This window comes from Ochotona curzoniae, unplaced genomic scaffold (assembly GCF_017591425.1).
Source record: "Ochotona curzoniae isolate NIBS_2020 unplaced genomic scaffold, NIBS_Ocur_1.0 patch175, whole genome shotgun sequence".
In the NCBI taxonomy this organism is placed as follows: Eukaryota; Metazoa; Chordata; class Mammalia; order Lagomorpha; family Ochotonidae; genus Ochotona; species Ochotona curzoniae.
The window spans coordinates 65,574-91,460 of NW_024466723.1; the positions used below are offsets into that span (position 1 = coordinate 65,574).

Here is a 25,887-nt window from a genome sequence, read left to right on the forward strand (position 1 = left end):
AACTGTTGTTAACAAAACTTGGGCTCAGCTGAAAGGAACATCATGTCAGGAATATCTGATAAACTCCAGAGAGAAAAGACAAGCGTGAGGTCCACTGATCGGCTGACTATATTGACAAGATACTGATTGGTTACATGTTGAAGAAAACATACAATACAAAATACAGAAAAAGTTGGTTCCATCCCCTCCCGCTCCCCCCCTCTCCCACCCACCCCCAAATACTCATCATCGTGATTTGGTCGGAACCGGGCTCAGAGCCAGAGGTTGGGGTGACCGAGGGTGGAGGGGTCATGGGCAATGGGCTCGTGGCTGTCACGGTAATGCTGTGGTAATGCTGCGGGGTCTCCCCGAGTGGGGCGCCAGGGGCCTGAGGCCAGCCACTACGCAGGGAGGAGCTGCCATTCCGTCCCCTGTCCCGAGGCTTGCCCCACTGCCCCCAGCCAAGGGAGACGGCTCCACATGAGGGGAGGGCGTGGATGCTCCTGTGGAGTCGGCTGCTGGACGGGAGGGAAAGGAAGGGAAACCACTCCAACCCCTCGTCCCTGTGCCCTTGGACAAGGGCGGGGTCCGGGAGCACATGGCTACTCCCAGCAAAGGACAAGTGGGAGACCAGCAGAGAGGGGAGGAAGTGGGAAGAGCAGATCATATATATTAAAAAAGTGACTTAAGACTTAAAATTGAATTAGTATTTGTACAGAAAGGTGCGGGTGGAATAGCTCACTCCGGCCTATGATCAAAGTTACATAGAGAAATCATGGTGGAGCCTCTCCCTGCCCCCAGCGGCCCGAAGCGTTAAGTGCGATTGGTTAGAGTGGATTCCAGTCGGGTCATCCAGGCGGAGGAGGCGGGAGCAGTGGGCAGGCAGAGGGCTCAGTTGCTGCAGCACTGGCTCCGGCTGGCTGGGTTGTTCTCCTGGAGGTCCACACCCCGGTTCCGGCCTGGAGCACCAGCTGCATTCTGGGGCTCGTTCTTGGGAAGCTTCTTGGCTGTTCGCGAAAGGAAGGGGAGATGCCTGTGTGGAGTCTTGCAGTCCCCGCCCCCAGTCCTGCTGTAGCCCAATGCAGCCTTCACCACCCATCTGAGGTGAGACCCTGAGGGCTTCGGTGTGCAAGGTACAGTCTTGGAATTCTGGGAAATAGGTGAAATAATCCAGAAGTAGGGGGTCTGGACTAGTATTGGTTTAATCAGTGCCTAGAATGCCTGAGCCCAGTTCTGGACAATTTCAGTTCAAGTCCCAGCTCCACCCCTGACCTCAGCTTCCTAAAAGCATGTATCTTGGGACGCAACAGGTGTGCTGGATACAGCACTTGGGTCCCGGCTGTTGCACTCACTTTGGGAGTGAATCACTGGACGGAAGATCTTTCTCTCTACCTCTCCTCCTCTCTGTATATCTGACTTTGTAATAAAAATAAAATAAATCTTAAAAAAAAATAAATAAAGTCCTCGCCTTGAACGCCTCAGGATCCCATGTGGGTGCCAGTTCTAATCATGGCAGCCCTGCTTCCCATTCAGCTCCCTGCTTGTGGCCTGGGAAAGCAGTCCAGGATAGCCCAAAGCCTTGAGACCCTGCACCCGCGTGGGAGACCTGGAAGAGCTCCTGGCTCCTGGCTTCAGACCGGCATGACACTGGCCATTGCAGTCGTTTGGGGAGTGAATCATCGGATGGAAGATATTTCTCTGTCTCTCCTCCTCTCTCTATAATTGATTTGCAATAAAAAGAAGTCTTTAAAAAAAAATGCCATGGGAGCCCCAGCCTACCCCAACCCACAACTATGTGCCTGCGGTGGTGGAGTGGTGCGCGGAGGCAGGAGGGCCACTCACCTATTGCCATGAAAATTTCATTCACGTTAATTGCAGTCTTTGCTGAGGTCTCCATGAACAGCAAACTGTTGTCGTCTGCATAGGCTTGTGCGTCCTGATTTGGATGGAGATGAGGAAGGGAGTGAGAGGGAAATGTCTGCAGCTGGCAGGGGCTGGGCTTTGGATAACAATCTCCTTGGTGCCCAGTGCGTTAGGCCCACTAGAGACTGGTAGAACTGAGGCTGCCAGGCCTATGACACCCTGTCCAGGATCCCAAGACACCTATGCCACCTCTGGGCACCTCTCTGCTCACACACACTGGCATGTCTTACTAGGGCTTCCCTAGGTTCACTCTGCTCTTTCGCGCTTCAACATCACCAGGTTGGGGCTGGCACTGCTGGCACTGCAGAGCAGTGTTCCAGAAATGCCTCTGCCTGTGAGGCACCATCCGGTGTCCTAGCTGCTCCATTTCTGATCCAGTTCTCTGCCCAGCCCTGGCCTGAGAAAACCAGAGCAAGATGGACAGAGTGCACTCCTCCCACTTTCCTCCCCCAGGGAAACCCAGATAGAGCCCCTAGCTCCTGGCTTTGGCCTACAGCCAGCTGGGGATTGAACCAGTGGATGGAAGCTTTCTCTCTGTTCCTTGCCACTTTGCCACAAATAAACCTTTTTTTTTTTTTTTAATCACTAGGTTAAGAACTACTCCTAGAAAGTGATCCTGAAAACACAGCAGCCCATCTGAACACAGGCACAGGAGGACACATGAGTGACTACGGCACCATCTCTGCTCTTCTGCTGCTACAAATCACCCAGAAGCCCTTCAATTATGGATGGGCAAAAAAACAAATGACAACACAGAGTGCATAGCACACACCCGTCAGTGTGGAGAGGAGTCACATAGAACATAGGCTATCGCCAAGACAGGAAACTGTGTCACAGTAAGGGAGACGGCGACTGACTGAGCTTCTGGGACTGGAGCAAACTTGAGTGTCATCTTCTTTGCACCGCTGAGATTTTACTATGTGCATATATTATATGAAAAATGTACCCCTGGGGCTGACGCAATAGCTCAACTGGCCAATCCTCTGACTTGCAGCACCGGCATCCCATATGGGTGCTGGTTCGTGTCCCAGAGGCTCCACTTCTCATCCAGCCTCCTGCTTATGGCCTGGGAAAGCAGCAGAGAATGGCCTAATGCCTTGGGATCTTGTACCTATGTGGAAGACCTGGAAGAAGCTCCTGGCTTTAGATTGGCTCAGCGCCAGCCACTTGGGGAACAGAAGATCTTTCTGTTTTTCCTTCTTTCTGGAAATTTGCCTTACTGACGGGAATAAGTATTAAAAAGAAAAGGAAAGTGTATTCCAGTGGGTGTCATAGTGTGCTGGGTTAAACTGCTGTGTGTGAGGCTGGCATCCTGTGCTGGAGGGCTACTTAAATCCCAGTTATTGGATTCCTGCCAGTCCCTGCAAGTGTACCCGGAAGGCTGAAGATGGTGGCCCAAGGAGTTGGTCCCCAGCATCCATGAGGGAGACCCTAACAGAGTTCCAGACCCCGGGCTTTCACCTTGCCTGGCCCCGGCTGTTACAGGCATTTGGGGAGACAGCCAGTTAATTTAGTATTACACTCTCTCTGTCACTCTTTCAAGTAAACAAACCATCCTTTAAAAAAATACTCCTTTTTCAATAAGTCTCTAATTAAAAATCAAATAAATGCACCTAACAATGCTTGTACTCACTGTCTCAAAAATACACACACTCACATGCCAAAGCTCCTGAAGGGAGACATGGGCGACAGACAGTCCTTCTTAGGCCCATGCTGGTGCCATGTTCAGTGCAGGAAAGCTCCCTGCTGCCTCCTCCCATGGCCTCCCAGAGGCCCCTCGTGGGAGCCACAGCCGGAGGTGGGGATGGGGGGCTCCCTACCTGGAACTCCACGGCTCTCTTGCTGGCCAGGTCTGCCTTGTTGCCTGCGAGTGCAATGACGATATTGGGGCTGGCCTGCCTCTGTAACTCTTTCACCCAGTTCTTGGCCCGTGCAAATGTGTCCTGAGGAGACATGACCAGAAAGTCAGGGGGAGAGCCCAGTGGGCCCCACCCAGTATTCAAGATGGGGCTATATAAAAATAGCATGCTGCGGAAATGGCCCCAAACATCAGAGAATGCATGCCCACATCCCATATCCCACCTAGGGATGGTCCAAGATGCCTGAAACGGGGACTCTGGTGTCCTCCTTTTCAGGGCTCTGAGACGAGAAAGAGGAAGGGTGAGGGGAGAAGGTGCTTACTGTGTTGGTGATGTCATATACCACAATGGCAGCCTGGGCCCCCCGGTAGTACATTGGGGCGAGGCTGTGATACCGCTCCTGGCCGGCTGTGTCCCAGATCTCGAACTTCACCGTCGTGTCGTCCAAGCAGACGGTCTGTGTGAGAAAGGCCGCTGGAGGGAAGAAGGCGTGTCACCAGGCGAGGACAGGTTGGAAACCACCCTGGGTCTGTACTGCTGCTCTGGGCTCCGCCTGGGCACTGGACACTGGGCACCAAGCAGGAGAAAGCCCTACCCGTAGGCTCAAGGGGTAGAGCCGAGGGCACAGCAGGCAGTTCCCGGAGGGGCTGGCCTCTGGCCTCAGCGCAGAGACCACTCGGGATGCCAACATCCCTCCCACACAGGGGCACCTGGCTTGGCATCCAGCCTCCCTCTCAGCTCTTGATCCCAGCCCTCTGCTGATGTGTACCCTGGGAGGCAGGAAGAGACAGCTCAAGCAGTTGGGTCCCTGTCACCACATGGTAGGCTAGGGTTGGGTTTTTAGCACTTCGCTTCTGCCCGGTCCATGCCCTGCTGTTGTGGGTACTCAGGGTGTAAATCAGAACAGGAGATTTTTGTGTCTCTACTTTTCAAACCAAAAAGCTCATGGAAAAAATGGATTAAAAGTGTGAGAGTAGGGCTGACGCATAGTTCAGTGGCATAGCACGCTACGCTTCCACCTGTGGAGGCTGGCAACCCACACTGGCACAAATTTAAGTACTGGCCATTCCACTTTCTTTGTTTTGTTTTTTTTTCCCAATACTTATTTATTTTTATTGGGAAGCTAGATCAGATTTATGGAGAGAAAGCGAGAGAGAAAGATCTTTCATCCACTGGTTCATTCCCCAAATGGCCACAATGGTTGGAGCTGAGCTGATTTAAAGTCAAGAGCTTCTTCCAGCTTTCCCACGCGGATCGAGAGCCTCAAGGCTTTGGACCATCCTCTACCGCTTTCCCACAAGACTACAAGCAATGAGCTAGATCAGAAGTGGAGTAGCCAGGACATGAACTAGTACCCATACTGTTCGCTGGCACATGTAAAAGTAGGATTTAGCATGGGCCCGGCACGGTGGCGCAGTGGTTAAGGTCCTCACCTTGCACGCCCAGGATCCTATATGGGCGCCGGTTCTATCCCAGCGGCCCCACTTCCCTTCCAGCTCCCTGCCTGAGGCCCGGGAAAGCAGTCGAGGACGGCCCAAAGCTTTGGGACCCTGCACCCGCGTGGGAGACCCGGAAGAGGCCCCTGGCTTCAGATCAGCATAGCATCGGCCGCTGCGCTCACTTGGGGAGTTAATCATTGGATGGAAGATCTTCCCCTCTGTCTCTCCTCTCTGTATATCTGCCTTTCCAATAAAAAAAATAATAAAGATAAATCTTTAAAAAAAAAAGTAGGATTTAGCCACTGAGCCTTTGTGCCAGGTCTTGCTCCACTTCCCATCCAGCTCCTTGCTTGTGGCCTGGGAAAGCAGTGGAGGGTGGCCAAAGGCCTTGGGACCCCACACCTTTGTGGGAGACCTGGAAGAGGTCCCTGCCTCCTGACTTTGGATCAGCTCAGCTCCAGCTGTTCCAGCTATTTGGGGAGTGACTCAATGGACAGGAAGATCTTTCTGCGTCTCTCTTTCTGTGACTCTGCTTTCCACAAAAATAAGTAAATTTTTAGAGAGAGAAAAAAAAAGGGTGAGTTTATTTTTGTCCAAAAAATACTGAAACTTACACATGCTTTTTCATAATATACAATTTCTACCTATCATGAAAAAAACTGCACAAGATAAACTCACATTTAATTCCACTGTCATTGAACTTCTGGCAGTTCCCGCGTGTCTGTGAGTAGTCCCCTCACAGCCTTCACAGGCCCCCCTGAGGCAGGGCAGGTGCACGCAGCAGACATGGAGGGCCCAGGGAAAGCTGCCTCTTAGCCTTGTTCTCTACTCAGAGAGGGCAGCCCAGCTGGACAGCCACCCTAGCCCAGGGGCCTCACTGTCCTTTGGTTTCCTGAGGACACTCAGGCGCTCAGCTCTGCCGCCTGGGAGGCACTCGCCGTAAGCCAGGTAGAGGCAGGCTGGTGGCTGCCTTCGCAAGCAGCGCTGTCCTCCCACCTGCCACCTCTGCACAGACCCATTCCTGTGTGGCCACCTGTGGTTCACTGCCCATGCATGTGGATGCTTTACACCCAGGGTCCCCCGCTGGGACAGAGGGGCCCAGCAGGGAGAGAGCCACTTTCCGGGGCTGCCCTCCCCCAGCGACAAAGGCCTGGGTGTCACTCACTTCCCCTCTCCAGTAGGGAGAGTGCTGACATGGCCCATTTCATTTCCAGCTGCCTGCACAGCTCCTGCCAACCAAGAGGGTCGAGAAAGGATGACTCAATGGCAACGTGGGTCTTGGCCTGGCGAGGTCTGTGCTGGCAGCTGAGGAAGGAGGCAACTGAGATCTTTACTCACATCCTAAATGCTGACCATGGCGGGGTCAAGGACATACTTGGAACTCCAGAACGGGTGAAAGTCAGCTTCAGACACACAAGCCACAGTCCAGCTGTGGTTCCCCACACCCCTCCCCAGCCAAGCACGCGGTGTGCCCAAGAAAGCAAGACGCGCCCCGGGGGAAGTAGAGCCCGTCTCTCCCGATGCCCGGCAGGTAATGTGGGCAGAGGCAGCACAGGCAGCCTGTGTCTGATTCTGGCTTAACACCCTGTCCAGGGAAAAGAGTTGCCATGATGCCCTCTGGGAAAGAGTCCCCTTCCCCCTCACCATCCCTGGCTTCTCAGGACCCAGATTTTGCCCTGAGGGCCCCTAGTTCCCATGTGCCCACTCACCTCCAATTGTGCTCTCTTGGTACTCGTGAAATTGCCCCTTGACGAAGCGGAGGACAAGGCTGGACTTGCCCACTGCAGACTCCCCCAGCAGGACCAACTTAAACTGACAGATCTTGTTTCCGGCGGCTGGTCCATTGGGTCGCGCTGCGCCTCCCCGACCCGCCATGGTCTGTTGCGTGTGGTGGGACCAGTGAGCGCGGGGTGGAGGCCGGTGTGGTACAAAGAGGCACTTGTGGGGAGGGGGGCCTCCAACTGTGAAGGAGACAGGAATCCTAGGTCAATTCCAACACTTGCATTGGGTCCCCCTGGGGCGCCAGGCCTTTCCCTAGAGTCCTGGCTCACTACCCTCCCGCCCTACGCCTCACTACCCTGCCTTCCACAGCCATGGAGCAGCACATAGCAAAGGGGTTTCCCCCTCTGGCTCTTAGCTTGTGCATTCACCTACACAGAACACACACAGTCTGCAGGGGTGGCAGTGGGTGGGGTAAGGCAACAGGTTCTTTGGACTACCTAAAAGTAAGCAAACAAATAAACAAAAAAATGCCCAGGAAGACAGCAGGATTTAGGTCACAATGACCTTGTAGTCTGGTAGCCAGGAACGAGCCTGCCTCCGTGCCAACACAGGGGCCAGGGAGTGCCATCAGAGCTGATCAGATAAGGTTGCGGCCCTCAGAACCAAGGCCTGGCCAGGGGTGGCCAGCAGCAGGGGTGGTGTTTTCCACCTGCCACATCAGGATGGCCGCTCCACCGTGTTTCTGTGAAGTGGGGCCATGTGCATGGGAATCAAAGCCCTGTCTCACTCTCACCCTGAGCCACTCTTCTCGTGAAGGTCTATCACACACATTAACAAAGCACGTACACACACCCCCATATCACAGCCAGAGCTTGGCCAGCAGCTGTTAACGACTGCCAGCTTTCCTTTTCACTCACACACACTTCGCTTCTAGCCTACACTGACATAGGAAGGTGGTGACGCCAAGACAGAACCAGGGGAAGGGGCGAATGGTTAGCCCAAGCTGGGATGCCCCTGTGTCCTGGGTCAGAGTGCCTGGGAAGTTTCCACTCCCTGGCCCTTGCAGGTATCTGAGAAGTTAACCAGTGGATGAGACATCTTGCTGTCTCTCTCGGCCTCTCAGATAAGTCAAAAACAATTTAGGAAAGACCAACATTAAAGCATAGTGTGTTAAGCTGCTGCCTGCATGGCTGGCACTTCATAAAATGGGTGCTGGCTGAGTTGCAGTTTATATACTTTCTTTCTTTTAAAGATTTTTTTTTTTTTTTGGAAAGTCAGATACACAAAGAGGAGGAGAGACAGACAGAAAGATCCTCCGTCCGATGATTTAGTCTCCAAGTAGTCGCAATGGCCAGAGCTGAGCCAATCTGAAAGCCAGAAATCCAGAAGCCAGGAGCTTCTTCCAGGTCTCCCATGCGGGTACAGGGTCCCAAGGCTTTGGGCCACCCTCGACTACTTTGCCAGGCCACAAGCAGGGAGCTGAATGGGAAGCAGGGCTGCTAGGATTAGAACTGGCACCCACATGGGATCCTGGGGCGTTCAAGGCAGGGACTTTAACCGCCACATTATCATGCAGGGCCCACAGCTGGTATACATTCAATCCAGATCCTGGTTAATGTGCCTGAGAAATCAGTGGAAGAAGGCCCAAAAGCTTGGGCTCCTGTAGCCACATCAGAAACCTAGAAGGAGCTCTTGGTTCCCAGCTTTCGTCTGGTCCAGCCCTTGCATTGTGGTCATCTGGGGAGGAAATGGAAGATCTCACTATGATTTGCAAATAAATAAATAAATCTTATAAAACATTTTAGTTACAAGAGAAAAAGGGGGGGGGGCGGCACAGTAGCCTAGCTGTTAAAGACCTCACCTTGCACGCATTGGGATCCCATATGGGCGCCGGTTCTAATCCCAGCTGCCCCACTTCCCATCCAGCTCCCTGCTTATGGCCTTGGAAAGCAGTCAAGGACGGCCCAAATGCCTTGGGACCCTGCACCCGTGTTGGAGACCTGGAGGAGGCTCCTGGCCACTTGGGGAGTGAATCGACAGACAGAACATTTTCCTCTCGGTCTTTCCTCCTCTCTATATATCTGACTTTTCAATAAAAATAAATAAATCTTCAAAAAAAAAAAAAAAAAGAGAATTCCAGGGCAGTGAGTGGGGGAAAGTGGAGACAAACTCCAACCTGGCCATTCGCACCCACCCCGAGAGCGCGGGTGTCTCTGCCCGACTTGGCCTATGCAGGACAGGTCCTCGGAGAAGAACCCGCCAGCCCGGAGCTGGCCCTGCGCAGAGGCCAAGGGGCAGGGCTGTGAATGGACAGAAGCTGTCTGTGGAAAGCCAGCAGCCTACGTACATAAAGATGCTGACGGCAAAGGGCTTGATAATTCAACCTCAAATCACTTGCCACATCCAAATTCTCAGAGCAGCTTGTTTAAAAAGTGAGCTTCAGGAAGACTGATTCACTAACCAGGGACAGCCATTTCCTTTCTGGATAGCACCAAAGGAAAGGGGGTTTGCCGTGAGGGCGCCCTCTTCCCCAAAAGCTCAAGGAAGGAAGCAGGGGAGGGAGAGCTCTCGGTGACCAGAAATGGCATTTAATCGCTGTTCGATCTAAGATGCTCTCTCCCTTCCCCGCCCGCGGGAGGCAAGTGTGCCCGTTCTCCTCGCCTGGATGGCTTCCTCACATAGCAGCTCAACTCTGCTGCAATAAGGCAACCTTGAAGACAGCTAGCATTTACCGTGCTGCTGCGCAACTGTCACCTCCCTTAACTTTAAAACCTCCCGCTTTTCAGGTCAACTTGACACTCAGGCATTCAATGCCTTGCTCAAGGCCCCCCAGCATTTGGTGACAGTCTGGCTGCAGACCTGAGCTGCCCACCTGTTCAGGCCCACTGGTGATCATGCCATCCTCTGGCCCTGGTAACAGTCACAGTGATACTACAGTCCCCAGGACTCCCAGCAGTGGGAGGAGCCCGGCTCCCTGTTCTCCCACTCCTGGGGCCAGGCAGGGCGACAGCAGCAGAGGGAAGAAAATCACAACGGACCCTCAAATGGGCTAGCACCACGAGTCCACATAACACAGACTCTTGGCTGGGACACTGAAGGATGAGGTGCGAAGGAGCAGAGAGAGGGGAACAGAAACCCAAGTCCCTGATTTCGGAAAGCCAGAGCAGCTGCAGAGCAGCCAGCACAGACAAGTGGGGGAATACAGACAGCCCACCTAAAGCCCCTCCCTACCAACCAGCGACTCTCCAAACCTGCAGGGGGACAAACACATCCTACACAGCTGCTCTCAACCTTGTCTGCACATCAGTCCCCCACACAGCCGGCTCCTGGAGGGCCACGTTGCTCCGGAGCAGGACCCAGTGTCTGCAGGGCAACAGCAGCTGGCAAAGAGCCTAGCACAGGCACCGGCTTTAGGCGCCAAGGAACCCTCTCCTGTCACTTCCAGGAAACTTCAGAGAATCCACATTAGTGGTCTCAGCACTTGGGTGGGGCATGCTAGGTGCAAGACAGTGCCCGCACGTGCCTGGCACAGGTAACTGCTGAATAAACAGCACGCCATGGTACTGATGTCATTATTTATTATTATATCTTTCCTAAGACTGCTGGTGAACACTGGCCTCCCCTGGTGAACTGAGACAGGCTCTACCCAGCCTAGACTGGCTGGTGACGTGTCCTGCCTGCTGAGCGGCCCTGCCCTCCACAGACACCTGAGCAGGCACACACAGCACTTTTTACAGTCAGGTGCCTCATGGTTGTCCTGGCCCATTTAAAGATCATGTGATCCTAAAGTGCAGAAAAAGCCAATTTTGTCCTCAAAGTTTGCTGAGGCACATAGCGCTGTCTAGGGCAGGTGAAGGCCAGACTCAGGGGCCCCAGAAGCTGCCGTCCCCTCCTTCTGAGACTGGGAAATAAAGTGCATCCCCTGGCAGGAAGCACAGGTGGATTTTCGCACTGAGCTGTCCAACCATCCGGGACAGAAATCTTTCTTCGTGAGCCAGTAGTCAAAATTACCCACCATGCAGCCCAGGATGGGGGTTTACAAACCACCAGTGTTAAGGTAAAAGTCTGTTTTGAGTCAACAATCAAATCCTGTTTTAAGAGCCAAAGTTAAAAAATAGCCTGTGAGATACCAGAATAATGGCAGGGGTAGGACTTCAGACCCAGCCAAGAGATGCCTTATCATCACCCACTCCCCACCCCGCAAACCAGAACCCTGGCTTGTCCAGAGGACACGGAGACAGGCTGCCACCCCACACCGCCCACAGCATGGAGGAGGGAACACAAAGTCCTCCAAATTCGCTGCACCTTTTCCCACAGTGTACACCAAGGGCAGAAGGCACCCAAGGTTCCAAACACCCCAGCCCTGAGCACAGGCCGTTCTAGAGCTGTCGGGGGTAGGGAAGGAAAGAGAAAGAAAAAGTAGGGCTGACTCCTCCTCACTCTGGGGCTTCCTGTGCACTGGACGCCACAGCAGGTCGGTGGCTCGCAAACTGTTTTCCTTGGGGTATTTGGAAAAAATAACCCTGGGAATCTCCACGGGGGAATCTCAGACTCTATTTTAAAAACAAGTTCTTTGAGTGACTACAAGCAGCCCATCAAAGTAGGAACGTGATGGTTGGTACAGGAAGGAAGGGGGAAAGGGAAGGAGCTGAGACAGAAAGGCACCGGGCTGGTGCGGTGGACAGGGTGGGGGTAGGGGAAGCCTGCAGGTGGTGGGCAGCACCTGCTACAGAAGACTTTTCCGGACTCCAGAGGCCGCTGAGCATCTCCTTCTCCTTCAAGCTCCCTGAGCAGCGTTCACCTGGCTCTCCTTGAGTCCATGAAGTCACCCCTACACACTTTTTGTCCTTCCTGGTAAAGGGTGAACCATTCCAGCTGATGAGTGTCTCTCGGGTTTCCTGTTTGCTTTAGCGACTTCCTCTAGGTCAGAATCCTGGCACTGCCTGGACAGTGTGCTGATTAGGAAAACCAGTCTGTGGACTGAAGGTTGGGTGGGGACTCCCTCCCTTGGGGAGCCAAGGGACCCCGCCCTGGCTCCCTGGAGGGGGTTCTGGCCAGTGACTCTACAGCCACACTCCACTCTGGTAAAAAGCATTCCTGAAGGCTTACCACACAAGAGGCAGCTAGTGAAGGCAACAGGAAAAGGGACTTGTGGCTTAAAGAGAAACACAGGAGGAGACGTAATGAGGTTCAAAGGCTGCCTGGAGCCAAGGTTCTGGAAACCTCACATTAGCTCAGAAGACGACTGACCCACAGCTCTTTCTCAAAGGGGAAAACCAGTAACACCTACACCCAGAGCAGAGGTGAGCCTCACAGCAGGACTGTCCAGGCTCCGAGCTGGGGACAGACCAGAAAAAGAATCTGGGGCAACCAACTGGAGCCACAAGGTACCTGCACAACTTTCCCCGGGGTGTCTAGTGCACTGGCCCTGGAGGCTGGCTAAAGCCTAGCTCCACTGTTTGCTGGTCGTGTGACCTTGGCTGAGTCACATGGGTGATTATTATCAGCTTCAGTCCCCTATCTATAGTCGTATTATCTAATACTAATTGCACAGGGCCACAGGGAAGGTTACATGAAACTAGGCAGAGCGGAGGGCCCAGTGTCAGGCTGAGGGTCTGGCAGGTAGTAGTCAGCCTTGACTGGTTGGCCTGTCAGAGCTTAAAGGGGTCTTTAGCCAAAATCTTGATCTCACGTGGCTCAACTGGCTAATTCTCCCCTTGCAAAGCACCAAGATCTCATATGGATGGCTGGTTCATGTCCTGGCTGCTCCACTTCCCTTCCAGCTCACTGCTTGCGGCCTGGGAAAGCAGTGGAGGACAGCCCAAAGCCTTGGGGCGCTGCACCTGCATGGGAGACTCGGAAGAGGCTCCTGGCTTCGGATCAGCACAGCTCCAGTTGATGTGGCCACTTGGGGAGTGAATCATCGGATGGAAGATCTTCCTCTGTCTCTCCTCCTCTCGGTCTCATATCTGACTTTACAATATAAATAAATAAATCTCTAAAAATAGTAAATTCATAAAAAGAGTAAATCTTATGTATTAAAAAAAATCCTGTTCTCACCACAGAGAAGGTGAAGAAGCTAAGGTAAGGAGACCTGCTTGGGGTCACATGGCCACTGGGAGTGGGTGGCAGAGCCCAAGCCCAGGACCCCAAACTCAGACAAGGCTTTCCTGTCTCAGACTGAAAGGAAAACCCAAGAATACTGAAAGCATCATTCTAGCTACTTGTATAACAGGGACTGCAACCTTTCACCTGTATTTTCACAAAATCCAGCTTTTAGCCAGGGGCTAACTAGTTGCTACTGACTGAAAGATACATTGCTGGATAAATTCTATGCCTTAATTTGGGTGGTAGATGCATGGATTTCATAAAAATCTATCAGGGTGAACACCTGCGATTTGTAAATATTATATAAATTATGTATCAGTAAGAAGGCAAAAACCACTGCTGTGATAGATGTTTGCAAACAACAACAAAAATTAAAGCCTAGAAACACTATGAAACCAATCCAGCTCCCCTGTATATATGTCCTGCCTCATTAGTACAAAAATTCTGAATATCAATTCAGAATAATACTAAAGACAATCAAAAAGATGACGCCAGGGCCCCGGCATAGTAGCCTGGCAGCTGAAGTCTTTGCCTTGAGCATGTCCCAGGATGCCATATGGACGCCGGTTCTGATCCTAGTGGCCCCGTTTCCCATCCAGCTCCCTGCTTATGGCCTGGGAGAGCAGTCAAGGATGGCCCAAAGCCTTGGGACCCTGCACCCACGTGGCAGACCTGAAGGAGGCTCTGGGCTGCTGGCTTCGGATTGCCTCAGCTCCAGCTGTTGTGGCCGCTTGCGGAGTGAATCTACAGACGTAAGACCTTCCTCTTTGTCTCTCCTCCTCTCTGTAATCTGACTTTGCAATAAAAATAAATAAATACTTAAAAAAAATGATGATGCCTGCAGCAGAAGACCGAAAGAGAACAAAGAGAACAAAGGTTAAACACAAAAAAGGAGCAAGACAGCGGCATCCACATAAAAATGGTGGCTGCTGCATATTCAAGATGGACTTCCGGGACTGCTGCAAGCAGAACTTCAACAATGTGTAAAGTCTCACCATCCTAAACAGAGAAGTCTTTCCAATGGAAGAAAGAGGTGACAGTGGTGTCATGGCTTGTCCTCCCCACCAGCCCACAGAACAGCTGCAATCAAGCAGGGCTGGGGAAAGAGGAACATCCTCCCACCTGGCCAGGCCCATGTCCTACCGGAGACCCTACAAGAGGAGCCTGGACCCCGGGAGCCAGCAGCCTGACAGCCCAAGTGGAGTTGTGGACATTTGGGCCCTTCACCCACCACAGTAGATGGGAGGCTTAGGGGAGGCAGCATTAGGGGAAGGGGAAGGAAATGATGCCAACAGGCACTCAGGGTGAGCGGGGCGGGGCGGGGGGGTCCCTTCTCCCCAGGACAGGCCCTGCAGGCTCTTCCAGTTCACCCAACTCCCTTAAGGAAGATGACTGCCGATGGACTTCCCTTTGAATGACAGTTCCTGAGGTTGAGCTGAGTGCCTAGATTTCTGCACCACCCAGAGGCCCCCGACAGGATCCAAACTTCACCAATGTCTGAAGCAGAGGCTGATGAGAGAGGGCACCCAACACAGACCTTGGATAACCCTCCCAGATGGTCCTGTCCCACACAGCACCTAGGCTGCACCTGTATCCTTGCCAGCACCAGCTGGATTCCCCAGGGGTCCTCTGCCTTGTGTGGAAGACATGCTGGGTCATTCCGGACAGACAACCAGCTTCTGAGGGCATTGTCCCAGAAGAACCTCCAGAACTCCTTCCCTGTTCTCTAAGCTGCTTTCTCAGCTTTTGCCAACAGGCGGGTTCCCTGAAGAGGCCGGGACAGAAGCAGAGTCAGCACTGTCAGGAGAAGATGGGAACCTCCGGGCTGGCTCCACCCCTTCCTGCACCCACAGGAAGGATGGCCCCATGAGTCTGCTAGTACAGCTGGGCCAGGGGAGTCCACCTGCTCAGTCCACGGAAGGGCCCCATTTGCCCATGGGCAGTTACAGAGTTTGCCGTCACCAGGCCTGTTGGCTCACACAGAAACCCGAAGATGGGGTGGTGGGGAGGTGACACAGGCCCACACACAGGACTGTCTATAGCTGTCTTAGGCCAGGTGTGTCCCGCCTCCAGATTCTCACAGGCAGTCAGGGGCGAGGCCCTAACACTACCATCCCTGGGAGACTGGTTCCCTCTGAAGTAGCCTGAGACAGAGGCTCTGTCCCAAGTGGAAGCTCAACTTGAAATCCAGCATAGTCCATGGCCCAAATATGCACATGTGTCCAGGCACAGAGAACAGGAGGATTTGCGCCAGCCCTTGATGTTGCGGGTGACACTGAGAAGACCATGAGCCAGGAAGGCAAGACAAAGGGACTTCCCTGACCTGCCCAGTACCTGTTGCCTTCCTGGGACAGTAGGTGTCATGTGGATGCCAGCCAGGATGGACTAGGAGCCGCTCCACAAACCTCATGCCTACGCTATAGGTGTTCTACTCATGCAGCGACCTTTTACTCAGGATATTACTAACTGGAACCTTATCCAACCCACAGCTCATCTTCCCCTTGGTCTAGGGCAAGGACCCCTCTGTGGGGAGCAGGGGTACCAGGCCAGGACAACTGCCATGTGTGCTGCTGCCCCAGGCCTAGGACTCCTTGCACCTCTGGTGGAAGGCACAGCCATCAGCTATTCATTCCACCAACTAACACTGCTTACACCCCTTTGCATTCGGACAAAAGTAAAAACCCAAACAACAAAAGGAAGCTGGTTTCCATCCCTGCCCTCTTTGCTTTTCCAACGGTTCCTGAACAGAGAGCAGCGACCCCATCACAGAGGTGCATGGGGTTTGAAAAGAGATTCAGGTACTGGACACCAGCAAACCAAATACCTCTTGCTGAGACACCACACATTGCTCAGTGCCTGCCCAACAAGAACAGGGTCAAAGTTCCCCGTGTGAGATGCACAGGACGGAGGCTGCCATCAAGCCTGACCACGAAATGCCCCCTTTTTAGTGATTATTTTAAAGATTTATTTATTTATTGGAAAGGCAGATGTAGAGAGAGAAGAGATGGAGAAAGATCTTCCTTTCACTGGTTCACAAGTGGCCACAACGGACAGAACTAAGTCCATCCGAAGCCAGGAGTCAGGAACTTCCTCCAGGTCTTCCATGTAGGTACAGGGTCCCAAGGTTTTGGGCCATCCTCGACTGCTTTCCCAGGCCACAAGCAGGGAGCTGGATGGGAAGTGGGGCACCTGGACACTAACCAGCTCCCATATGGGATGCCAACACACTCAAGGTGAGGATTTGGACACTAGACTATTGCGCTGAGCCCACTGAGGCACTTTTTGAACAGATTTGTCCTTCTTCATTATTGCTGGACAAAATATAGAACAGTGCCAAGGGAAGACACCAAGAGATGAGCAGGTCACAACAAACAAGCCCAAGGAATGAGCACACTGCTGCCTCCAAGGTCTCACATTTTCATTAGACTATTGTAGGTAGCAAAGGCTGAGCATGAGCAAGCCAGAGGAAGTCAGTCCTGGTGCAGATGAAAAAGGTCACATGACAAAGTTCCTAAAGCCTAGAATATCAGCCTCCTCTGCTTTAACACCCCAGAATATAAAACCGGACACACAAAAAGTGCTTACATACTACAGCGAGCTGAGTATGTGACACAGGGATAGCCTGGACTGGTATAGGAAAAGAATGAGGGCAGCTGAAGGCTAAAATATACACTCATGGACCAGACAGAATGGCTGCCTACCAGAACCATACCCTGCTGCTCAACAGCCCAGTGCTCCACACAGACTTCAGTTCAAATGTGGAGCCATCAATGACCAGGACAGCCTCACACTGTTATCACTGAACCCACGACCTTACGTGCAAAATGAGGACTGTTACCACCCATCTCCTGGGACTGCTGGGAAGACATCACACACCATAGTCTGAGCCAAGAGCTTGGCTCACAGAGTACAGAGCAAATGTTCAGGGGGGACCTAGAATTCTCTGTGAAGAAAGCAAACCCCTCAATACCTATGTGCAGACACCATTCACATATTCCTTTATCTCCCACACCAACCTCTGGCTGCCTAGCCCCTCTAGGGTATCTCTCACCAGTTTCACAGGAGGGCAGATGTCCTCTCAGCCACCCCACACTTGACTCCCCTGGAGACTGGCTCCCAAAGCCTTAAGGACAGAGAAGGGGCACCCACCACTCAAGAGGTCAGCATCAAGTGAAAGCTCTCATCTAGGTAAAGCATAGCCCCTTAAAAAAAAAAAAAAACGCACACACAGAGTATCTTAAAGCTCCTTCCATCTCTCAAAGCCTCTTTCAGGAAAAGGAAGAAGTTGTTCAGTAGCAGGCAGGGGGAGGAGACAGCAATTGGGCAGTTGACAAAGAAACCAGAGTTCCTTTTAAAAGCCAGGCTTAAAATGCTAGAGGTTTGGAAAGTGGCGTCATTAATCACCACAGCCATGTGAGCAGCTCAGAGAGCAACCTGATGACCAGGAGAGTGGCCAGGGTGAGGGAAGCCTCCCACGCCTTCACCCAATCTGACAGGGCCACCTGAAAAGTGACACACACGGAGCTATGAACAGAAGGCAGGAGGCTTGTGAAGACCCAGAGCTAATGCTTCCAGCAGCGCTCACGTTTCCCATCTGCACAAGGGATGCTGGTGCCACAGGGTTTCCAGTTGATCAGTGAATCAGGATCCAAGCCCGGGTGACAGCCTCCCAGGGCCTGCTGTGTACAGCCACAAACTGCCCAAGCCCTCCTACCATGCAGCATCAGTTTTGAAAGGCACCAAAAACTGATGGCCTGACTATGCGGGATTTCATACCTAGAATCTAGGAAAGTTTGGCTGGAGAACTTAGCACCGATCACATCTTCCACCTGGTTAGTAAACACCCAAGAAAATCCCAAAGCTGACCACTTGTTGTGTCTCCTGCAGTTTCAGCAGGGCTACAAAGTACGAATGGATGAACTGAGAAGCACAGTCAGCTGTGGGGATCAACTCCCTGCCCAGAGCTGATCCCTACAGGGTGCATCTCCACCATAGCCACCTCGGGAGGCCTCAGTGACCCTGACAAACCCCATCCACATAACCCCACAGCAACCTACTGACAAGGAGACAGCTGATGCTAAAGGGAGGTGGGTCTGCAGCATCTCACAGCACCAGCCAGTAAGGAAGTGTGCAAAACACAAAACCAGCAAAGCCTCCCAAGGAGCGGCTCAGAGGGAGTGGGAAGGGGGGCCAAGGACTGGAGCGGAACCGTGCACCAGACTGTAAACCACAGCCCTAAATAAACACTCATGAGTCCACACTGGAATCAATAACTGAATAAACAAATGGGGGAGGACAAATGCCTTGTATAGAACTGAACAGGTCATGTGGAGATTCTGCCCTCAGGAAGGGCACATTACTCCCCACTGGTCCCATGTGGGCTGCACAGAGACATCCTTCCAGACAGTGAAAATGGGCAGAACAACTTCCCACAAAGCGAGCTGATGGCCATCACTCAGTTCTAGGCCTCGGGGTTGACACGAAGCGTGCTAACTCACATGGACAGTAACGAAAATGCACATCCCTTCTGCTGTCTGTCCGAACCCTCCCAACCCCAGTCCTCTCAGGAGTAAAACAGCAAACAAAGCCCAGTTGAGGCACATTCTATCTGGGCTCTGCTGACACTGAGGCCTCGTGTGCGAGACATTGTTAGTCAAGAGGAAGCCTGAAGATGTGTGACAACTCAATCCAAAGGGGGTCCCTAAGACAGAAAGGTCACTGGGGCAAAACCCCAGAGAGAATCCAGACACAGCACAGGGGCTTCCTGCAGCTGCCAGCCAGTCACTGAGGAGCAGGGGTGGGATTCAAGCTCTCTGTGCTGCCTGCAGCTTGCCCCTACAGCTGTCACGAAAGCACAAGTGTATCAGAAATAAAATAAATTAGAGAGCTACAAATTAAGCTGGTGCCTCAGGTGCTTACATCTCATACTAGAAACAAAAATTTTTTTGAAGACAGTTGATTTTTCAAAAAATGCCCAAAATCTTTTCATTTTTAAAAAGATATCTGGTCTATTTGAAAGGCAGAGATAGAGAAGCAGACACAGAGTGAGAAATTTTTCACCTAGTACTGTGCCAGGCCAAGGCCAGGAAGTCTGGAGCTTCTTCCAGAGCTCCCAAGCAGGTGCAGGAATCCAATCATTGGGGCACCTTTCACCGACTTCCCAGGTCATTAGCAGAGTTGGATCAGAGGTGGAACAGCCAAGATATAAACTATTACCCATAAAGGATGCTGGGATCACAAGTGGTGGGTTAACTGGTGACGCCCCGACACCGACTCCCTGCTAAAATGTTGAGCACAGTCCCAGCTACTCCAAGCTCTGCTTCAGCTTCCTGCTGATGTGCATGGGAGGCAGAGGAGGAAGACTTCAGTACTTGAGTTCCTGCCACTGCCGTGGCAGACCTGGATGGAATAACTGGTACCCTAGTGGCCAAAGTCCTCACCTTACATGTGCCAGGATCTCATAAGGGCACTGGTTCTAATCCCAACGGCCCTGCTTCCCATCCAGCTCCCTGCTTGTGGCCTGGGAGGGAAGTAAAGGACGGCCCAAAGCCTTGGAACCCTGCACCCTCGTGAGAGACCAGGAAGAGGTTCCTGGCTCCTGGCTTTGGATCGGCGCAGCTCTGGCCATTGCAGCCACTTGGAGTGAATCAGTACATGAAAGATCTTCCTCTCTGTCTCTGCTCCTCTCTGTATATCTGACTTTCCAATAAAAATAAAGTAAATCTTAAAAAAAGAAAGAAAAAAAAAAGGAAGTGGGCAGGTGTCTGCTCCTCAGGGAGGCCCACAATGCTGAGAAGCATGAGTACCAGGCCTAGGTCCTGAACACAGAACACAGAGAAAACAGGACACGATGGGCCCCTACAGGGCTCACAATGTCAGAACACTGGGAAGTCTTGCCAAAAGGGGCCCTTAACCTTTTCGGGACAAGGAGAAGCATTGGAGGAAGTAACACTCGGGCTGGGCTTGGAGAGAGCAGCAGGGAGTTACAGTGGCCAGGGGAACAGGTGGACAAGAGCCTTCCCGCAAAGGGAACACTCAGGTCTAGTCCTGAAACGCAGCAAGGGTAGGCTGGACACCTGCCCAGTCAAGTCCTTGCTTTTTTTCTTTTTGTAAGATTTATTTATTTGAAAGGGAGAGTTAGAGAGAGAGAGAAAGGGGTATTCTATCCACTGATTCACTCTTCAAATGGCCACAACAGCCAGAATGGGGAAAACCAAAGCCAGGAGCTCAGGACTTCATTCGGTTCTCCCATATGGGTGCCAGGGGCCCAAGAATTTGAGCCACCTCCTACTGCTTTCCCAGGCACATTAGCAGGGAGCTGCAAGAGAAGTGGAGCATCTGGGACATAAACCAGTGCTTGTATGGGAGGTCAGCAGCAGTTTCACCCATTATACCTCAACACTAGCCCCCATACTTTCAATTCTAATCTCTATCCTGCCACTTTTCCCACAGTCTCCCACTATAACATGGGAAAGAGATACAAAACCAACCTCCCTGAGTTGTCAGGATGACTGAAAGACTATGCCAAGGGCTCAGGAGAGGGCCTGGTGCATGATAAGTAAGCTAGCCTGGGACACGTGTGTGGTTAAGGCGTTGGGCAGTCTCCATTGCACACTGCAGCACTTGGGTTTGGTACTCAGTTCTAGTTCCTGCCTCCAATTTCCTGCTACTGCAAACCCTGGGAGGCAGTAGTGTCGGCTCATGTAGCTGTGTTCCCGCAATCCAAGTGGGAAACCCAAAGCGAGTTCCTAGCTCCTAGCTCTGGCCTGGCTTGGCCCAACCTGGGCCATTACAGGTATTTTGGGGAGCAAACCAGTAAATGAGACCTCACTCTCATTGCCTGTGGTCTCTCTGCCTCGCAAATCATCAAAAATTAAATAAAGGGCCAGGTATGGTGAATACCGGGACACAGTATCCCTTGCCAGAGTGGCCGTCGGGGTTCAGCTTCTGCCGACCCACCGGGGAAGGATGAGATGCTCCTACCTGTGTGAGAGCTGGGTGCAGGTCCTGCCTCCCGCCCTCGCCTCGCCTGCCCTGGCTGTGCAGACATGTGGGGACTGGACTCTCTCTCTCCCTGTCACTCTGTCTTGTGAATAAATACACAAATCTCCAAGTACATAAAGTGAGAGTGGCTTAAGGAAAAAGAGGAAGTAAGAAGATGTGGAAGCAACTTGTAGGGGTGGTTCACTTGCACTTGTGAGGCAGACACCCTGTAACAGAGTGCTGGCTGAAGTTCTAGCTCAGCTCCCTGCTACTGTGCCTGGGAAAGCAGTGGAGGATAGCATAAGAGCCTGGGCCACTGCTACCCATGTGGGAGCCTCAGATGGAGTTTCCGGTTGCTGGTTTTAGCCTGGCCAAAAAGTTTTGTTGAGTACCTGCACAGTGAACCAGAGGAATAGAAGATCTCTCTGGCTCTTCCTATCACTCTGCCTTTCAAGTAAAAAGCACATAAATAAATAATAAACCTTTAATAATAAGAATAATGAAACTAGGGGCCAGCAGTCGGTTAAGTCACTGTCTGCAGCATTGCCATATTACATGGGCTCTAGCTATTCCAATTCCCATCCAGCTCCCTGCAATGGCCTAGGAAAAGCAGTGGAGGACAGCCCAAGTGTTAAGGTCTCTGACCTCAGGCGGGAGACCTGGGTAAAGCGCCTGGGTTCCTGGATCTTGTCTGGCCCAGCGCTGGCTGTTGTGGCCATCAGGGAAGTGAACAGGTGAATGAAAGACCTTTCTCTCTCTCTCTCTCACTTTCTCTCTCTCTCTCTTCCCCCCTCCCTCCTCCCTCCCTTCCCATCCTTTTGCCTCTCTGTAACTCTTTCAAATAAATAAATAAGTAAACCTTTAAGTAACAATGATAATAAAAACTAAACCAAGCTTTACTAATATTTGTATTACTGTACCTCTGATGCAACAAAGGAGATGGGGCTATTTCCTTTGAAAACTTTTATTATGCCAGATTATTAATGCTGAGGGCTGTGTAAAAATATTCTAACTCGTGGGGAGCTAAGCAGGTCCAAGGCCCAGCACAGTAGCCTAGTGGCTCAAGTCCTCACCTAGCAGGCACTGGGATCCCACATGGGCACCAGTTTGTATCTGGGCTGCTCTACTTCCCTTCCAGCTCCCTGGTTGTGGCCTGGGAAAGTAGTCAAGGACAGCCGAAAACCTTGGGGCCCTGCAACCCATGTTGGCAACACAGAGGAAGCTCCTGGGGCTCCCGGCTTTGGATTAGCTCGGCTCTAACTGCTTCAGCCACTTGGGGAGTGAATCAGTGGATGAAGATCTTTCTGTCTCTCCTTCTCTCTGTAAATCTGATTTTCCAATATAAATAAATAAATCTTAAAAAAAAAAATACTCCAACTCTCCTCTGCCAAGGTTCACACAAGCACTCAGCAGACATGGGGATGTCCTCTCTGCCAAGTTCTACCTGAAGCAGTGCCTGTCAAATAAGCCCAGGAGAAGCAGCCCTGACTCAGGTCCGTGAAAGCAAACATAAAACTCCAGGAATCTGGGAACCCAAACCAAAGCTGCCAGTCACAACCAAAACATTATCTTCAAGTTTCCCGTTTTAGCTTAAATTCACCCAAACTGTGCATTCTAATCCACACTAGGGCCAGGACTGCTAGCCTCTGGAAATGATGCTGACTGAGTGTCAGAGGGCCTGGAAGAAGCAAAGATGCCTTTGTTCTTCAGTGTGTGGCTCTGGGTATCCTCAGCACACGGCCCCACGGAGTCCGGAGAGTCCCTGCAGGGGAAGCAGCCTTGGCCTTGGCGTGCCTTTCTGCGAAACAGGAATGCCACACCAATTTTGTCCAGGATCTGTGATGCAAGACAGTATGGGAAACGTCCAGCAGAGTATCGGACACTACACCCACCTGAGGCCACTGCTAGTCAGTAACAATCTATCCTGAGCCTGGCCAGGGGCAGGTCCTTGACCCTTTGTTTCCTTACACAAGATACTAAGTATTCCTCATTCGCTGAAAGCAGCAGCTTGAGGAGCTAAGCAGGCCTAAGGTCACACAAACTGGAAAATGGGGGGAGTCCAGCTGACAACTCAGGTCCTGCAAGGCTCCAGTGACGTGCCCCCAAACACAGACACACATACACTGATACACAGACACACATACACTGATACACAGACACACACGACAGACTGACACAGACACACAGTGACACATTGCCACACACAGACACACTAACACACAGTGACACACTGGTACACATAGACATACACTGCCACACTAACACACAGACACACACTGCCACACTAACAGACACACACTGACACACACACACACTGACACACTGAGCGCTGGGTAAGGTTATGGGAAGAAGCCTCTTTCTAACAAGTGCATGCTTGGTAGGGCTGAATTTAAAGTCATGATCTTGTTCTTGCTTCCATGTAAGTGCCAGTGAGAGGGGCCCCAGCAGACAGCTCCTCTTCCCACCTGTAAGTGTAGGTGGCACCTAAGGGGCATCAGAGATACCCCCGTCTGCTGGGTCCCTTCTCCCTCATCCCCATCCCGCAACACCACTGAGCCCACTCACTTTCCCTTTCATTTTCTAACCATCACCACTTCCAGGTTCCCAAGACACCACTGGCAGCCAGACGTTAGCCATAGCCAACATTTGGATCCTGAACACCACTGACTCCTGTCAAGATCCCCACAGGCCAAGAAGGAGGACAGGAGGCCGAGGTAAAGATGGGGAAGCAATTGAAGCCAAGCAGAGCCAGCGATGCCAAAGGCAAGAAGGTTCAGCGCTTGCACTTGCGTCCTTCATGGCTTACCCCACCTGTTCATTCATCTAAGGGCCCATTATTAGGAAAGATGACATCACATATGAGCCCAGAACCCATGTCTCGGCTCTACCACTTGCTAATCTCCCCGACATCTTTCAGTACCTCTCCAAACAGGGAACACAGATCTCACTATATTCCTGATACTGGGGAGCCCTGTGTGCGGAATCAAGTTTGCAACTTTACCCTAACCTCTAGGAATTAGTAGTTACTGCACCTCTCTAGTATCTAACAGAAAGAGGCCAGCCAGCTTGCTGGGACAGCCAACAAGGGGAGGAAAGAAAAGTGCCACAGATGAGGGGCTTCTACACCACACAGAGTCCCCCTCCTCCTCCCAGGGCCAGGCAGGCTCCCACTTCTGCCTGGAGTGACACAGCCATCTGGGACTCTGAAGCCTTCCTCGCCCTCCTGCGATGGGAGCTTCACAGCCCGGTTCCAGGTTGGAGCTGGCAGAGCCGGCCTAGATGCTGGGGAGGAGTCATCCTGAGGAGGACTCCTGAGGAACTCCCCCCAGGTCCTGGGAAGCCGAGTCATGGAGACCAGGCTGGTAGTCAGAGTCTCCGCCACGCCCACAGACAGAGCACTTGCCATCCAGCTGGTGAGCCCAATAAGAGTTTTCCTTTGCTGTCCAATGAACAAGTGAAACAAGCACATCCAAGCTGGAGCTCAGCAGACTGAAGGAATCAGATGCCGGAAGAGATCTCAAAGCCAAAAGAATCTCAAACACCTGTGGGCAGGAGCAACCAAGGTCAGCCAAGACGGGCAGGGTGGCACAGGAGTGCAGGGAGTGCCAAGCACAGCTCGGCTCCACCACAGACAGCAAGGGCCAGCCGTGGCCGCGGTCAAGCTACTCCTCATGAAGACACAGCCTCTGGCCTGTACTTTGGCCACATCACACAGAAACAACAGGGTAGGAAGGTCCAGCAGGACAGCTGACGGAGGGAGGGACCAGCCCCTTCTGGCAGGCCTGGGAGTTTCTCAGGCTCCAGAAACCAGCACACTAAGAATCCAGGGCTATCACCGGGATCATTCATCAGTTCAAGCCCAGAAGACCAACCAGAGCCCATGGTGTGGCATGGACCTGTTGCACACACATGCGGATGTGCGTGTATCCATGGGCCATGGATCCCACCCAAACCGCTCCACTCATGCCTGGCTGTGGTCTCGCCTCTGGGGCAGCTGGGAGAACACTCACTCCCATGCTTTGGAAGGACAGGGCTGGGCCTGGAGCAAAGGAGGAGGAGCAGGGGAAAGAGAAGATAATGAAGGGGCAGGTCCACCCTGATCTGTGATCTGCAGCTGGGATTGAGCAAAGCTCAGCTAAATTCTTCAGAGGCAGGAAGGGGGACTCACTTGAGAGCACAGCCTCCCGAGAAGGCCAGGGCTGGGAGGGCTGGGTTCCCAGAAGTGAGCCACACTCCCCAACTCCGCGGACAGCCCGAAGTGGTCAGGAGTGGTGGGAGCAAACCTACTTTCCACGCGTGTGGAATCGCCTTCCTGGGCATTCCCTCCCTCCCTCCCCCACAAAAAGGCAATCGGGACAATTTTTTCTCCAGGGCTGCAGGAGACAACTGCTTCGGCGGGACGGGGAGGAGAGGACAGGGGCGACAGCCTGCCCTCCCCGCCGCCTCCACAAGAACGGGGTCGGGGGGGGAAGTCTCCCTTCCCACCTGCCAACGACCGTCCGATCCTGGGAGCAGGAGGAGCGGAACTTGGGGTTCCCTCTCTCCCACACCCGGGCTGGACAGGCCAGAGGAGAGCCTCGGGGGTTTCTCCGAGGTTCACAGAGGGCAGGTAAGTCCAGCACAGCAGGGATCTCCCCTGGCCCGACACCCTAAGAAGGGGCTACGGGTCGGGGGAGGGGTCAGGATCCCCCTAAGCTAGGGTTAGGCGGGACGAAGGGTTACCCCACAAAAGCAACTGGGCAGGCGAGACACGGGGTCCCGAGACCGGCATACTCACGGTGGCTCCGGGGACGGCGGCGTTACTCGGGGCCGCGGCTCGGACAGGCTTCGCTCCTCTCCCCCCCCCCAGCGGTGTCCCAGGCTCCGGCCTCCAC

At 52.7% G+C, this 25,887-nt stretch overlaps 1 protein-coding gene across 1 annotated transcript; it reads right to left on the reverse strand.

Annotated features, from left to right (window-relative positions):
• Positions 1–85: 85 nt before the first annotated feature.
• LOC121166569 (ras-related protein Rab-5C) lies at positions 86–25,887 on the reverse strand. Its single transcript, XM_040995767.1, has 6 exons — positions 25,791–25,887; positions 6,910–7,161; positions 4,084–4,235; positions 3,723–3,845; positions 1,822–1,915; positions 86–986 (listed from the first exon to the last, which is right to left on the reverse strand). Exons 2-6 carry the CDS (start codon positions 7,073–7,075, stop codon positions 871–873), a joined length of 651 nt encoding a protein of 216 aa, XP_040851701.1. The 5' UTR covers positions 7,076–7,161; positions 25,791–25,887; the 3' UTR covers positions 86–870.

Excerpts from the sequence above, each read along its gene's own strand:
- LOC121166569 (XM_040995767.1), bottom strand. The coding sequence starts at position 7,075 with ATGGCGGGTCGGGGAGGCGCAGCGCGACCCAATGGACCAGCCGCCGGA. Across the intron at positions 3,846-4,083 it reads TATATGACATCACCAACACA|GACACATTTGCACGGGCCAA; the intron begins GTAAGCACCTTC and ends ATGTCTCCTCAG. Across the intron at positions 987-1,821 it reads TGAAATTTTCATGGCAATAG|CCAAGAAGCTTCCCAAGAAC; the intron begins GTGAGTGGCCCT and ends TTTCGCGAACAG.